The sequence below is a fragment of the Acipenser ruthenus genome, chromosome 22, assembly GCF_902713425.1.
Source record: "Acipenser ruthenus chromosome 22, fAciRut3.2 maternal haplotype, whole genome shotgun sequence".
Taxonomy (NCBI): domain Eukaryota; kingdom Metazoa; phylum Chordata; class Actinopteri; order Acipenseriformes; family Acipenseridae; genus Acipenser; species Acipenser ruthenus.
Genome location: NC_081210.1, coordinates 30,534,658 through 30,550,134, shown reverse-complemented (window position 1 = coordinate 30,550,134; position 15,477 = coordinate 30,534,658). Strand labels below are relative to the sequence as shown.

The 15,477-nt window shown below is 48.9% G+C and overlaps 1 protein-coding gene across 3 annotated transcripts in view; it reads right to left on the bottom strand.

Moving 5' to 3' along the window:
• Positions 1-268: 268 nt before the first annotated feature.
• Positions 269-15,477, bottom strand: part of LOC117431683 (slit homolog 3 protein-like) — a 100,619-nt gene continuing 85,410 nt past the window's right edge. For 2 of the 3 annotated variants that reach the window (XM_058996509.1, XM_058996511.1), the window contains 14 exons: positions 15,013-15,084; positions 14,646-14,809; positions 14,394-14,518; positions 13,537-13,634; positions 12,910-13,049; positions 10,952-10,978; positions 10,698-10,791; positions 10,135-10,272; positions 9,381-9,621; positions 7,606-7,736; positions 5,087-5,241; positions 4,410-4,680; positions 3,624-3,709; positions 269-2,385 (listed from right to left, as the gene is read on the bottom strand). In XM_058996509.1, the coding sequence (XP_058852492.1) occupies positions 2,144-2,385; positions 3,624-3,709; positions 4,410-4,680; positions 5,087-5,241; positions 7,606-7,736; positions 9,381-9,621; positions 10,135-10,272; positions 10,698-10,791; positions 10,952-10,978; positions 12,910-13,049; positions 13,537-13,634; positions 14,394-14,518; positions 14,646-14,809; positions 15,013-15,084 (1,984 nt within the window). In that variant the 3' untranslated portion in view covers positions 269-2,143. The remainder of the gene's footprint in view (positions 2,386-3,623; positions 3,710-4,409; positions 4,681-5,086; positions 5,242-7,605; positions 7,737-9,380; positions 9,622-10,134; positions 10,273-10,697; positions 10,792-10,951; positions 10,979-12,909; positions 13,050-13,536; positions 13,635-14,393; positions 14,519-14,645; positions 14,810-15,012; positions 15,085-15,477) is intronic. The other variant, XM_058996510.1, reaches the window with a different exon arrangement.

Here is a 15,477-nt window from a genome sequence, read left to right as displayed (position 1 = left end):
ACCACAGTCACCGCAGTTTTCCAATGATTACACTGATTTACAATGCTTACCTGTACTTTACCATGCTTGCACTGTGCTTTACAATGCTTACCTGTACTTTACCATGCTTTATTACACTTTGCTGTGCTTTTACTAGGGACACTTTTATAAGGGCAGGAACAAGTTTCTTGTTTGCTTTTAGTTTATGGGCATGACTGCCTGTCACAAAGACGGCCGGAGTGGGTGGCGTCAGACCAGAAACAGGAACACAAACGACAGAGAGATGGGGTTTTGGTGAGGCTGAACGCGTGATCGCGTTCAGCATTTAATAAACAGAACAGAAAATAAAAGGTTGGAACAGACAAAAACACTGGACACGGCACTACACGCCAAAATAAATAGACATACAAAACGACTAAACGCTAAACAGACGGTGCAGGACAGACAGACGAACAAACACGGTGAGTGAAAACACGTTAACTATTACTTTTACTATTATTATTATTATTATTTTACTTCACCTCCGTCTCCAATCCCGTTCTCCACTCACCGAACACCAACCCCGACTGAAAGAAATGTGCGTCTATATATACTATTGTGCTGGGATTCAATTACTAATTAATTATTCACTTGAATCCCAGCACGTGAATTAATTCTGTGCAACCCCGTGCTCGCATATTATATTTTAAATGCACGTGCGTGATGTGCAATCCCGTGCCTAAATACAAATATACAATTTAAATATACGTGAAACACAGACCCGTTTATATCCCGTGTACCAATCTATACACCAACATTAACACACGCACGCAACATACATACACAGAACACACAAATGCACACAGGGGCGGGGCACTTTGCCAAACTGCCCCATATAAAAACAACTAGCAAATACACATTATCACTCAAAGAGTGAGTTTCCTCTCTGTTTAATTCAACACATCTCGCTCACACATTGATCTGAACACAGAGAGTGAGTTTCCTCTCTGTTTAATTTAACACATCTCGCTCACACATTGATCTGAACACACAGAGTGAGTTTCCTCTCTGTTTAATTTAACACATCTCGCTCACACATTGATCTGAACACACAGAGTGAGTTTCCTCTCTGTTTAATTCAACACACCCTGCTCACACATTGATCTGAACACACAGAGTGAGTTTCCTCTCTGTTTAATTCAACACATCTCGCTCACACATTGATCTGAACACACAGAGTGAGTTTCCTCTCTGTTTAATTCAACACACCCGCTCACACATCGATCTGAACACAATTCCATCACATTCACCATGGTGACGGGGGTGCATTCAGTACTCCAGATTCCACGTGCAGCTCACTTCATCGCCTCCACATATTTCTCTCACTGTTTGTAGCAGTATCTGATTGTTACTTCCAGCTTTTCTTTTTCAAACCCTTTAGGGCGCACCCACGTACACGAACACATCACAATAAACAACATTGAGATGTTTACAACCCAGGAGAAATTTACTGGCAAGCACTGACAATTACATGGCAGTTTTTTTTTTTTGTTTGTTTTATAATAAAAAGTACAGTCTTTGATACTGGATTTAAAAACGTGAACAGTCTTGAATGCTGGACACAAAACCGAGTGTGGTTTAAAACACAATGCATATCAAACGTTAGTGTCCAGTTTGAACGGTATGTCCGGCCCGAGGCGTGAATCCAGGAGGTCAGTACCAGGAAGTTAAAAGTCCAGAAGTCCATTTCCATAGTTTGATGCCTTTGTTCCTCTCCTGCTGTATATGTGACCTCCACAGTAAGGTCGCTTCAACCACATCAAATATTCATCTATTCAAGTCATGCAATACACTTTAGCAAATAATCCATAGGTTAGGTTATACATTTATATATATTTTTACACGTATATATAAATTTATATAATTTTAGAATTGTTAATCTCTTACAGTAAAAATAACTCCTTATATGACACAAATACCCAGTAATGCAAAACAATACTGAATTTTAAAAACAACAGTCTTTATGTAGATAAAAAACAAACAATTATAATCAAAAGTCCTGTAATAAAAATAAGTTCTATTTGTTTAGTTTTTTTTATTTTCATTTTTGTTTTTATTTTACAATATCTCTATTTCCACTCGGACGGGTCCCTTCCTGTGTGTGCGGAGGCTGGATGACGATTATTTATAACGGGCACTTTGAACAGCCACACTCCACTGGCCTCTCCAGCTCCTCGGTGAACGAGGACCCATCTGTGCACTGGAACATGATCTTCCGTCGCCTCGTCCTGGTGGGGGTGCAGCAGAGCCCCCCGCTGCAGGACCCCCTGCACTCCACCCGGGGCACCTTGATACTGGAGGTGCAGGACGTGTAGGCCTGCTGCTTCTTGACAAACTCGCGGATCATTTCACTCTGGCACGCCAGCTCTGCAACAGAGAGAGAGGATGCTTAATGATGCTGCCTGCGACCGGACAAGCCCAGGGATTCAGAGCTCTGATCTCAGACGACTGATGTATTTATTGAACTATCCATTGAGACCGAGGCCTCATTGACAAGGACGTCCTAACCAAGGCTGGGCTGTGACAGTACTTGGGTGAGGAGCCTCTAATTAGGTCCAATTGTACATACTGCAGTGAGTAAGTAATTAGTACTGTAGGCTCTAGCAGTCTACACTCTTTCACTCATTCACTGCCTACAGACCACTGCAATAAGGAGCAGTGGGCTGCAGTCTGAGGTAGAACTAAGAAGATCCTTCATCCGGAAGACAGACGCTTGGATGAGTGTCTTCTTCATCGTGAGGGCTGGATTCAATGCTTTTCATGATTAAATTGTGCTGAAAACGGTGTAATCTAATTGGGGCTCCCGAGTGGCGCATCCAGTTAAGGCGCTCCTCACAGGATGTGCCCTATAGCCTGGAGATCGCTGGTTCGAATCCAGGCTATGTCACAGCTGACCGTGACCGAGAGTTCCTAGGGGGCGGCGCACAATTGGCTGAGCGCTGCCCGGGTAGGGAGGGCTTAGGTCGGCAGGGGAATCCACGGCTCACCGCGCATCAGCGACCCCTGTGGCCGATAGGGCGCCTGTGGCTCTGCAGCGGAGCCGCCAGATCTGTGTTGTCCTCCGGCACTATAGGTCTGGTAGCATTGCTGTGGATCTGCAGTGCGAAAAATGACGGCTTGGAAGGAGCACGTTTCGGAGGACGCGTGTTCCAGCCTCCGTTTCCTGAGTCGGCGGGGGGGTTGCGAGCGGTGAGCCGGGGATACAGATAATAATTGGGCATGCGTAATTGGGGTGAAAACCGGGGTAAAAATAATTGCCGACGACTAAATTAAAAAAAAAAAAAAAAAAAAAAACAAACAAAACAAAAAAAAAACGGTGTAATCCCAGTTTAACGGGACGCGCAATATTTAACAGTACAAGGAGAATATAAACCAGGTGTTCAGTAATTACAGAAAGCGTGATCACAGCATTACGCAGCCGACCTCAGTAACCTATGCAAAGCACCTGCATTCCTGTCCGGTTTTATTCTCTACTGTTTCCCTGTCAGCCTCACGATGAGCTGTATAAATGTGTGGGCCTTGCCCATCTCTTCGGAGGCTTCTCAGGATGCAGACCCTGCTGTATTGACCCGGATTGTGGCCTGAGGGTCAGGGCCTGTGCTTACCCGTGCAGGCTGCTCCGCTGTAGTTGGGCTGGCAGTGGCAGACGGGCTCTCCCAGGTCACTGAGCCGGCACTCCCCATGCACACACCTGCGATCAGAAAACACTGCCATGAGAACACTCGAGAACATCACTGGGAAGACATGACCTCATCCATCCAGCAGGTGGGAGTATTGTGTTTATCCTACATAGTTCAACCTGCGAAACTTCCAACACAATCATGCATTCTGAGATAAACCCCAGAAGAAACAAGCAGACAAGCAGCTTTGCAGATAAAACAGAAATGTTTGGGATTTTGCCTTTAATAGTGGAGATCAAGGATGGAAATAAGACTCCTACTGCACAGCAGTGTCACTCAGTCCAGGTTTTACTACCAGCTTGATTAGCCCCAGTGTCTAGGTAACAAGCTCAGGTGTGTCTGATTAAACAACGGGAGCCTGACTTCCATCCCTGGAGATTGATATAAATGGTGGGAGATCTAAACTACACCATCGATTCAATCATTAAAAGAGGGGAACTTTATGAAAACCAGCCTCTTTAACAGCGTATGCAAGTCTCTTTGTAAAGTATGTCAAATGACAGCTTTTAATATGGAAACAGTGGTGCTATCAATCGAATAGACTCCAACGTATTTGAGTAACTGGTTGCCTTTCAGAGAGTGGCGGCTGTATACTGTACCTACACTGGCGTTTGCTGATCTACAGTTTTCCAGTCAGTTACAGGGTAAGAGGATGCTGTGTGAAAGCAGGACTGTTGGTCAGTGCTGGTAGAAAGGAGAGACTGTGCCTACCTGTAGCTCTGGCAGGGGTCACACAGCAGGCTGCTGCGTCCGGGAGGGCACTCGCAGGTCACCCCCACGCCCTCTCTGTGACTGCAGGACCCCTGCGCGCACACGCTGCAGAGGTGGCAGCCCAGCAGCACCCCCCCGCCCCCCCGCCGTGCCCCGCCCAGGTCCTGCAGGGCCCCGTTGAGACGCACGCTGTGAACGCAGCCGTCGAAACCAGTGGGGCCGCGATCCTGACCGTGCCTCAGCCCTGCCCCACCCAGCACACCCGGGATCCCTGAGGAGAGAGGAGGACAGGGGAGCCGTGAGAGAGGAGAGGGGAGCCGTGAGGAGAGTGGAGAGGGGAGCCGTGAGGAGAGAGGAGGACAGGGGAGCCGTGAGAGAGGAGAGAGGAGCCGTGAGGAGAGAGGAGGACAGGGGAGCCGTGAGAGAGGAGAGAGGAGCCGTGAGGAGAGTGGAGAGGGGAGTCGTGAGGAGAGAGGAGATGGGAGCCGTGAGGAGAGAGGAGAGGGGAGCCGTGAGGAGAATGGAGAGGGGAGCCGTGAGGAGAGAGGAGGACAGGGGAGCCGTGAGGAGAGAGGAGGACAGGGGAGCTGTGATTAAGTATATGTGTAATATGTGCAATGGAAATTGTTTTGTCCTGTCCTGCCCAGACTGCAGTCAGTCCCAGTGCAGCGTCTCACCTCCGATGTAGAGCGGGGTGCTGGTGCTGAGGGAGGACGGTCTCTGCAGCTTCCCCAGGCTCTTCGGGGTCCCCCTGTCCACAATCAGGCTCACCGCGTGGTTCTGGATCAGAAGCTCCACTGTGTGCAGCAGCCCGTCGTTCACAGACTCCACACTGCAGAGAGGGACACAAGGAGGGGGGGCTATTCTTTGTTTCTATATTAAAACTCATTGAGTCTCCTCCATCAGTTCAGCAGGTTAATAAACTCTCAATCTGAGTGTCTGCTCTGCTGCTGCTGCTGCTGCTGGGGTGACATCAGCCTGCCAGACAGCTAGAGACAGTGGCTTGGCTGAGAGCGAGCGAGCGAGTGGGCGGAGTCCCGGGGCCATGATGCGAGCGTGGACACGCCCCTTCTCTCCTCAGCCTGAAAGAACCCCTGCCTCTGAAGCTAGTCCAAGCTAAACCAGATTGGCAGACGGATCTAACTTTAATAAGGGCAGTGACTCAGAGGAATGTGGAACAAAGCCTTCAGATACTTTTGTATATACGTTGAACACCAATCCTTATCAATATCAATGACCAGGTGATCCTCAGTCAATGAAGGGGTTAAATCCGACAGTGCTGGTCCCTGCATGGTTTTCATTAGGGACTTATGTTTTCGACAGGCTTTGCCATCCCCGCTCCCCCCACCCTCTGCTTTTATAAAATACATATACCTCCCGGGAAGCCCAGCTTTATTACTTTTTAATGGCATTTCAGTTCAGTGCCTGTCTGTAGTTTGGACAGCTGTCTTTCATTACAGGGTCCACTGATGTTACTGCCAATACAAGGGGGATAAAAGGGGAAAGCAATAAAAACAGATCGCTTACGATGATCTAAGATTTTGTTTGAATGAACCTGCAACAAGGTGCTAATGCTCAGCAGTCAGTGTGTTCTCATTAACTGCAGGTATGAAGGGTCAGGCTCAGTCTCCAGGGAACCAGCCCAGCATGCACTGCTTGTGTCTGAACACCAGAGGGCAGCAAAGGGCCAACATAAGGAAAAAACAAGTTTGAACACGTTCCTTGGTACTTCCAGTTTTGGTCTTTGTTGATATTTTGTCAATTGGAGCATTCGAGAGCGAAAGGGTTTTCATTGTGTACACTGTGTGCATCCTGCAGCACTCAGTAACCATGAAAGAGTTTTCATTGTGTACAATGTAACTACATTTGCAGCCACCATTCACAGGGTTTAAAACAGGAAGTTAGAAAGGAACGCACTCAAACCCTGCGGGCCCAGCTCTCCAGTGCACGTATTCGTGATGCATTCGTTCTGTTTGTTTGGTTTGGGGAGGACGGGGAGGAGGGCAGGCGGACGTGTTGAACTGAAAGCCATTCTGACATTCTCCTTCAATTTCCTAAGCCTCTCTCATCTCCGCTGCCAATCCATTCCCTTCAACTAATCAAGAGATTAGTGTGGCATTTCTGAAAGGGCAGCGTTTAACAGGGAGCAGGGAGGCAGGCATTCATCTTATGCTAATGAGGCGTCACTGCAGAGGAAGGCCTGCAGAGGTCTCTGCTGTCAATGAGGATTTTAAACAGTCCCCATTACAATCTGATAACCAAACATGACCCCTGCTCTGCGTGTTTATTAAAACCCTTCAGCAGCGCAGCCTTCTGTGTATCCTGCACTCCGCAGGAAAGAAATTCACTGGCCAGTTTGTTTGCATTCCCCAAAGACGACATGAAGCTGCATGAGCCCAAGCTGACTGCTGATTGGTAATCGTTCCAGACTGGAAACGGCCGGTATCCTTCGGATTCTTCACTGTTGACAGCTTCCCCTATATTTTCACAGATGCAGTCCAAATCAAAATGAGACCACTTTGTTGCTAATCTCCTGGTTTTCTTGAAAGAATAGTTCCTATGAGAGGTAAGCAGCCAGGATAAGCGTCTGTGTGAAGGGTTAAACACTGAAGCAATCGGGCTCCTCTGTGACCAGACAGTAAGACAAGACTTCCCTGGACCGCTCTCCCGGAAACACAAAGCTGCACAACTAGCCTTGGAAAGCAGGAGGCGCTTTTCCATGGCTTGTGGCAGAATGATGGGCCGTATCACAGGCTGTGGTTTGTGTAATGTGGGCACTGGAACTGAATGTTTTCATGCTGGTGCTGTTATTGAGTCCCCTCTGTACACTCCCAGGGTTAGTTGCTGGGATTCAGGGAGTTCGGTCACAAGAGCAGATCTGCCTGCAGAGCACTCCAGAAGAGAAGCAGTGTGGCACGTGATGGACTATCTACCCCCAGGCCTCACTCTCTCACACTTACAACTCTAGCAACTGTCACACTGCCTCCCTCCCAGTCCCACAGCTCTAACCACTAGACCACACTGTCTCCTAGTCCCACAGCTCTATCCACTAGACCACACTGTCTCCTAGTCCCACAGCTCTATCCACTAGACCACACTGTCTCCTAGTCCCACAGCTCTACCCACTAGACCACACTTGCACTCAGTGCCTCTGCTCTGATTGGCTGGTCACTGTGTGAATGGCAGACTGGCTCACCTGTACACGGTGGTAGGCGGGTAGTTGGCGATGTCATAGATGAGGCGGATATGCCCCTGGTACAGCTCCAGTGCCAGCGGGTCGTTGTCCCCCTTGTAGAGCAGGATCCCGTTGTCTTTGTCTGTCGCCACCTGTAAGGGTGAAAGCCAGGACGAGGATGACTGCTGACCTGTCTCAAAATCCACTGGGTTGAGTCACTCTGGTGAGCGTACTGCTCAGAATGACATGGAAGCACAGCAGAGCCCACTTCATACCACACAACACAGGCAGCAATGCGCTGGATCAGCACAGCAGAGCCCACTTCATACGACACAACACAGGCAGCAATGCTCTGGATCTGAAGTTTTATTAGAGTTCCCTGCAAAGGCTGTCATGAAGCCTGGATGAAATACATTGCATCTGTTTTGATATTTGTATTCTGTACGTTGCCCTTCGTCTCACTGTTCTCTACAAGTTCAAATGAGGAGTTCAGCACACTTTGCAAAGCTGCAATCCAGCCATGACTCACTCAGACCTCCTGCACAGATTGCAGCTTTCACACAGAGATCCTCAAAAGTCTTATTATTTCTGTCGAGGGACAAAATAAGGTCCCACAGTGCATCCCTATTAAAACAGCTTGGCATGGGATATATCAAAATAGAGGGATTTAATACTGAAGGCTGTATTTCCTCATGAAATAAAAACAAGCTCCAAAACCTGAAACGAACCCCACTTCAGAGCAGGGGGCAGGTTACTGCAGCTCACCCAGAGCAATGAACCCCACTTCAGAGCAGGGGGCAGGTTACTGCAGCTCACCCAGAGCAATGAACCCCACTTCAGAGCAGGGGGCAGGTTACTGCAGCTCACCCAGAGCAATGAACCCCACTTCAGAGCAGGGGGCAGGTTACTGCAGCTCACCCAGAGCAATGAACCCCACTTCAGAGCAGGGGGCAGGTTACTGCAGCTCACCCAGAGCAATGAACCCCACTTCAGTGCAGGGGGGCAGGTTACTGCAGCTCACCCAGAGCAATGAACCCCACTTCAGTGCAGGTGGCAGGTTACTGGAGCTCACCCAGAGCAATGAACCCCACTTCAGTGCAGGGGGCAGGTTACTGCAGCTCATCCAGAGCAATGAACCCCACTTCAGTGCAGGGGGCAGGTTACTGCAGCTCATCCAGAGCAATGAAGCCCACTTCAGTGCAGGGGGCAGGTTACTGCAGCTCACCCAGAGAGGCTCAACTAAAGCCCACCTTCACTATAGCTTTACGATTACATATATGTGTTTCTCAGTTCTATGCATTTAGAAACCCTTTTCATTTACGTTAAAACAGACTGCGGTTCCTATAGCGGAGAACAATTGTCCTTACCGGTATCATTACTATCCTTTAACTACAGCCCTTATCCGTATCAGTATTGTTTCGCAGCGGGGGATCGGTTACTGGGAATGTGGAGTCAGCACATCCTGCCCTCAAGGATGTCACCTCCCAGCCGCTGCGCTCCTGACAATAACACCACTGGGGTCTCCCTGACCGCCCGCCTGCCTGCTCTCTCCAGGCGTCAAGGCTTCTCATCAGCCTGTCAGGAGCGAGGCAGCACTGGAAACATGAATAAAGACCTAAACGACATGGGATGTGGTCCCTCATTGTCTATGGCTCCCCTCACTCTCTGATTCCTCCTCTCTGTACCTGCAGTGAGATGTTGGTCCCTCATTGTCTATGGCTCCCCTCACTCTCTGATTCCTCCTCTCTGTTGGGATGTGGTCCCTCATTGTCTATGGCTCCCCTCACTCTCTGTACCTGCAGTGAGATGTTGGTGCTCTGCTGGCCCCTGGCCACTGGCAGCTCCACGTACGACTCCTTGCCCAGGAAGTGGACGGTGACGATCTGGTGGCACTTGTTCCCGTAGAAGCCAGGCAGGCAGCGGCACACAGGCTCTCCAGACACCATGAGGCACTGCGCTCCGTTCTGACAGTCGAAGTGATCGCACGGGCTGGTCTGGAGCAGGACCATGGGGGGAGGGTTCTCACAGAACAGACCACTGCAACAGAAGAAGCAAGAGCTCTGGTGAAATAAAGGACCCCTCACTGGTACTCACAGAACAGCTAGAGCTCTGGTGAAATAAAGGACCCCTCACCGGTACTCAGTGCTGCAGTTACACAGAGGACTGGATTCACAAGGCTCGTTACTCCACGTGGACATTGTCAGCACAGTGTTTTAAGAAAGGAAAAGGCACCCAATAAACAAACCAGAAATAAATAACTCAAGGTAGGGGCTTGTACGGACTACAAACTGTGTCGGACACACCTCAGCTGGTTCATTTTCTGCTGCTTTCAAAAGAGAGTAGTTGAACATTTAAACTCCAAGTGAATTCTCACTTCCAATCCCTTCACTGAAGCGGGACGGTCCTGCTGTCTGGCTGTAAAGGAACTGCACTGCTCTGCTCTGCTCAGAACTGGCTTGATAGACCCTGGGAATGTTTGATTTGGACAACAGCTCTGACTCACAGCTTCTTTAGCATTTCAACAGCAAGACAGGAAGCTGTCTCGGTTACCTGAACCCGTCCGGGCAGACGCAGGTGTAACCGTTGATGGCGTCGACGCACTGTGCGCCGTGGCGGCACTTGTTCTCGAGGCAGTCGTCGTAATCCTTTTCACAGAGCTCGCCGATGTACCCCGGGAGACATTCGCACCTGAAACAGGAAGAGAGACAGCACTGTGAGGTTACAGAATACAAGGCCTGGCAGAAACAAGTGAAATACAGTGTGGGTGTGAGCGATCTGTAAGGCTGAGGTTAAACCTGGGTCACTGGGAGATACCCACGGGGTGCCCAAACCTATTGACATATCTGAATACATACAACTAGACTTGAAACTACAAGGCAAACACAGCTACAGTAAATATGGGAAAGAATGAAGTGCTGGGGTTTTTAAGGAAAAACTGGGTTTTAAGGAAGCAGCACCATTCATCGGAACCCCAGGAATCGCCACGCCTGTGTTCTTTAAGAATTCCTTGGAGTTTTCCCCTTTCCAGTGTTCTTCCCAAAACAAGGCGGCTGACTACAAAGCTGCCACTACGTTTCCTCTATGGTAAGGTCTTTTAATGGTCCCACACTCACCGATATCCCTTGGAGAGAGCGAGGCACTTGGAGTCGTGCTGACAGGGGTTCAGTCCTGAAGCACAGGGATCGATCACCTCCTCACAGAGCTCACCTATCACACAGGAAACAAGCACAGAGTCAACCATCTACGTTGCGAGGTTAGGGTGTTTTGTGTGAACGAGAATGGGGATGACTAGCCTCTCTCAAGGCAAAAGCATCAAAATGCGTCGTTTCCTGCGAGGGCGAGGAAGTTTACCAAAAGAGAGACTGACCTTCTCTTACCGGGTTAGTGCTGGCAGCTTGTAAAGAAAAGAAGCAGAGAGAAACCTTTTAAAATGTTGCACAAGTCAGCAAGCTTGCCCCCCTACTGGTGATCATCCAGCCTCTGAGAGCCCTGCTCGTCTCTCCTCCTCACCCTCTAACACTCAGGGCTGAAACAATGGTTCGGTTTCAAGGGGCACAGCAATGCTACCACAGGGGGAACTACTGCATTTCGACAAGCCAGTGGAACCACAAAGGTACCAATACACACTGGCAACCCTTTGCAGTACCAGTGCTCCACATTAGCACCATCACAGCATCAATCACCATGTGTGTTCAGAATCCTTTGTGCCGATGAGGATGTGGATCTGCTAGGGCAGTGGTTCCAGTCCAGGACTTCATTCTAATCAAGTCCTAATTAAGATAAGTGACCATTACCCAGTTCAATGAACTACTTCGGGACGTGGCTGGAAATAATATCTGGACTGGATTTGCCCGGGTTGGGAAGCACTGTGCTGTGGTTTATTCATGTCAGCGCAGCACACTGGTATCTGTTTTATGGTTTTTATTAATTTCATTTTTCGGTGCTTATTTTTAGCTATTTTCGTGTTTTATGTAAATGTTGTTTTTTTTTGGGGGCTTCGGATTTTTATATACTGTATGAAATTTGTGTTTTCGGTTACTTTTCAAAATTATAATGCTACCTCAACGGGAAGTTTTCTGAAGGGCTGAGGGGGTGCAGAGGAGAGCCGTTCTCATGAAGCTGAACAAACTCCACCCCCCCCCCTCCCCGCCCCCTCCTCCTGCAGCCCCGTCCTTCTGCAAATTAGGAGGGGAGGCTGTGTGGGGTAGCCAGGGACTCTTTCCCTGATTGCTCTATCCGCAAACAGGGTGCTGCAGAAGGGAGGCCTATTCTCTTTTTAACAAGCAAACGAAACAAAAAAAACCACACAGACTAGGGAGAATAACACCAGTTAGTTTAAGAGAACCATGAGTGTGGTTTTGTTGCTGGACTCTTGCCCTGCCTGGGCTCCTGTGCACAGAGCGTCTCTGTGTGGTGCTCTGCCACTGCTTCCTGCTGTGCGAGGGGGTCTGGCTCGCTTCCATGTGCCAGCATTAGCCGCAGTTGGCCACAGGCCTTCTCTTTCTCTCGTGCCAGCTCTTTTTGTCTGGTCTTTTAAAAGACTAAAGAGGCTAGAACTAAAAATGTCAGGGTTGCAATTAGGCATACAGTCTTAATGACAGGGTATGGACTGAACTCTCTCTCGCTCTCTCAGCAAGGGCACCGCCCCCCTTCTGTGGCTGACTCAGGCTTTGTTTCAGCCTCTCTGCACTGGGGGAGGATCAGGGTGTTTGTGTCATCCGGGGTGAAATTATTCATGTCGCCAGCCACAAAAAAGGGTTATATATACACAGTTTAAAACATAAGCCCAAAACTGCCCAGTCTGCATTTTGAAATGGAGAGTACATTCATTGAATTTGGTTACAGACAGTGGCGTTGCCAGAATCTTGCATCTCCCTTCAGACTCAATAAACTTCCCTACTGAGAAATGGTTTGGCTTCCCAATTCAGTGTATATTTTATTATTTCACAATGTTTAATTCTGTGTGGTTTTCTCTTCCTGTTTCTGCCAAGATCCTTATAAATGAGACTTACTGACTTTTCTCTTTTTATCTTTCAAACCCTAAGTCTGTACACAGGACAGCTATGCATGGCTTTTACAATGCCTGTGCTTTATCATGATTGAACTACTATTGCACTCTGCTTTATCACTCTCCATTGGGTTCCCACTGCAGTAAAAGCAGCACAGGGAGGAGACTCTTTGTAAACTGCACTCGTATCCTTGGTGGGTCACTCTGCTCTTAGGATCCTCAGTGACAGGGTTGCAGCACAGGGAGGACACTCTTTGTAAACTGCACTCTGGTGGGTCACTCTGCTCTAAGGATCCTCAGTGACAGTGCTGTGGTACCTGTGTAGTTGGGCTGGCAGAGGCAGGTGTAGTTGTTGAAGCCGTCCACGCAGGTGGAGTTGTTCTCACAGTCGTTGTCGTCACAGTCGTCTGGGTTTATCTGACACCTCTCCCCCTCAAACCCCTCAGGACACAAGCAGCTGCAAGGGGAGAGAAAGAGAGACGGCTTTAAAGAAATCCCCCGAGCTTTCACTCAACACCACGAGCCACCCGCAGCTTCAAAATGCTCAGTCGATCACCATTCTACGATATAACTACAAGAAGCTAAGTCAAGTGGACAAACGTTTTGGATAGTGCTTTCATAAAGACAAAAACAAGGATGGAAATAAGATTAGCAGTTTGATCCATTCCTGGTTTTAATCTGAGTTTAATAAGACACACCTGAGCTTGTTATCTATACACTGTCGCTAGTCAAGCTCCTAGTAAAACCTGGGATGGGTGAATCTGTTATGCAACAGAAGTCTTATTTCCATCCCCGAAAAGCTATTGTGCAAAACTCTTGCCTCACTGATGGCACTCGTGTTCCTAATTCAGGTAAGTAGCTATAAACAGACTGCAGTGTAAGACAGCAGGGGGCAGACTCGCTCCTCCCAGCACTGCCACACAGCAGCATGCAAAGCCTCTTACCTGAACTGCTCCCCTCTGCCGATGTGCAAGTTGCAGGTGCCTCCGTTGGCACAGGGGCTGCTGATGCAAGCGTTGATGGCAACCTCGCAGTTCCGACCCTGAGGGGAATAGAGACGGGAGATTTAACAGGACTTGTCAGGACGAACGAGATGCCAGCGCACGTCATTTATCAAACAATCAGACAGAGGGGTTTCGGGAGTTACATTTGATACTATTTGCTACCGTCTGCCATGGATGCTGCTGGTTTCTGTGTGTTTGCTTTATTACTGTACCTGGTAACGAAGTTTGGGAGCAATGCACATAAAACACATTTGAGTTTAAACATGCTGTGTGGTTTAGGGTTCGAGGCAGTGATTGGCAAGGCACTCGCACCTTGTAGTGCATCATATCAGTGGAACTGTTGCATCAGCCTCATGGAAAAGCACACAGGGAGGGCTGATACTCTGAGGGTGAAAGTTTCAATTAAAGCAAACACTCCAAGGACTCGACAGGCAAAGGGTTAGACTCTTATCTGTTCATCTCAATTGCTGTGTCGACAGGAATCCCCTAAAACAAAAACACAAGCGACTGGATTCAGAGGAATACGAGATTCTACCCTTTCCAAATCGAGACACAAATGGGAGACGCGCAAAGAACCACGGGCAGTCTGAGCGCAAATAAATGGTCCTGTCTCATCGAACTGGCAGCAGGGATCAAATTTCACTTTGCAGGAAAACATCTCAGCTGAAATTAAAAACACCTTCTGACCACACAGCTCCAGAGACATGGAGATAGATTGGATGAACAGGGTTCAGACACACGGGGGACTCTACGTTTGCCTCTAACTGTCAGGCAGGCAGGCAGGCAGGCGACCTCACCTTGTATCCGAAGGGGCAGGTACAGCGGTAATAGCCAGTGGGGTCGCTGGTACAGGTGCCATTGTTCCAGCAGGGGCTGGACAAGCAGGGGTTGCATTTGGACAGCTGGGGCAAGTCTTGGGAGGCTGGAGAGATAGAGGAAGAAGGAGAGAGTCACGCAGACACACACACACACACACACACACACACACACACACACACAATTACATGAGTTTCATTATAGCACGCAGACAGACAGAAGGACAGTTCTACCTTTGCATTGGAACTTGTTGAGGGGTGTGGTGAGGAGGAGTCTGTCCGCCATGTCGGGGGGGCCGGTACAGCGGGCAATCCCCGGCTCCTTGAAGCCAGCCTTCACCCACTCCGAGAGCCAACGCAGATTACAGTCACAGTACAGGGGGTTCGCTCCCAGAGCCCTGAGACACACACAGGCACAGACAGGGAGCATTGACACAGGGTGCACGAGCAAACAGATACACAGTGCAGGCAAATACCAGGGAATCAAGCTGTAGTTACTTAGTTAGTAAGGGTGGTGCAAGTCCACTTCAATTGGACTTCAATTCACACAGAACAGCCCAGCTGAACCCTGAGCACAAGCTCCATTAACAGGATTACTCACAGATGGGACAGAGAGGTTAAGTCATTGAAGGCTCCTTCAGGGACAGCTGACAGATCATTGCCATGGAGAGTGCTGGAAACAACAAAAACACGTGTTAGGAGAGGGAAGGAGGAGAGCAGCATCACAGTGAATAATGAATGATGTTTCTTCTGTAGTTCTTTCAGGACCACAGTGACAGAGCTGAGCCCAGAACAGCGTTGGTCGCAAAGCTCTCCACAGAAGCCTTCATCTGATAGGAGAGAGATGCAGCCTATAGAGGGGAGATGCACTTACAGCAGACAGGAGAGAGACGCAGGAATGGCTGTCATTCAGCCTATAGAGGGGAGATGCACTTACAGCAGATAGGAGAGAGACACAGGAACAGCTGTCATTCAGCCTATAGAGGGGAGATGCACTTACAGCAGACAGGAGAGAGACGCAGGAACAGCTGTCATTCAGCCTATAGAGGGGAGATGCACTTACAGC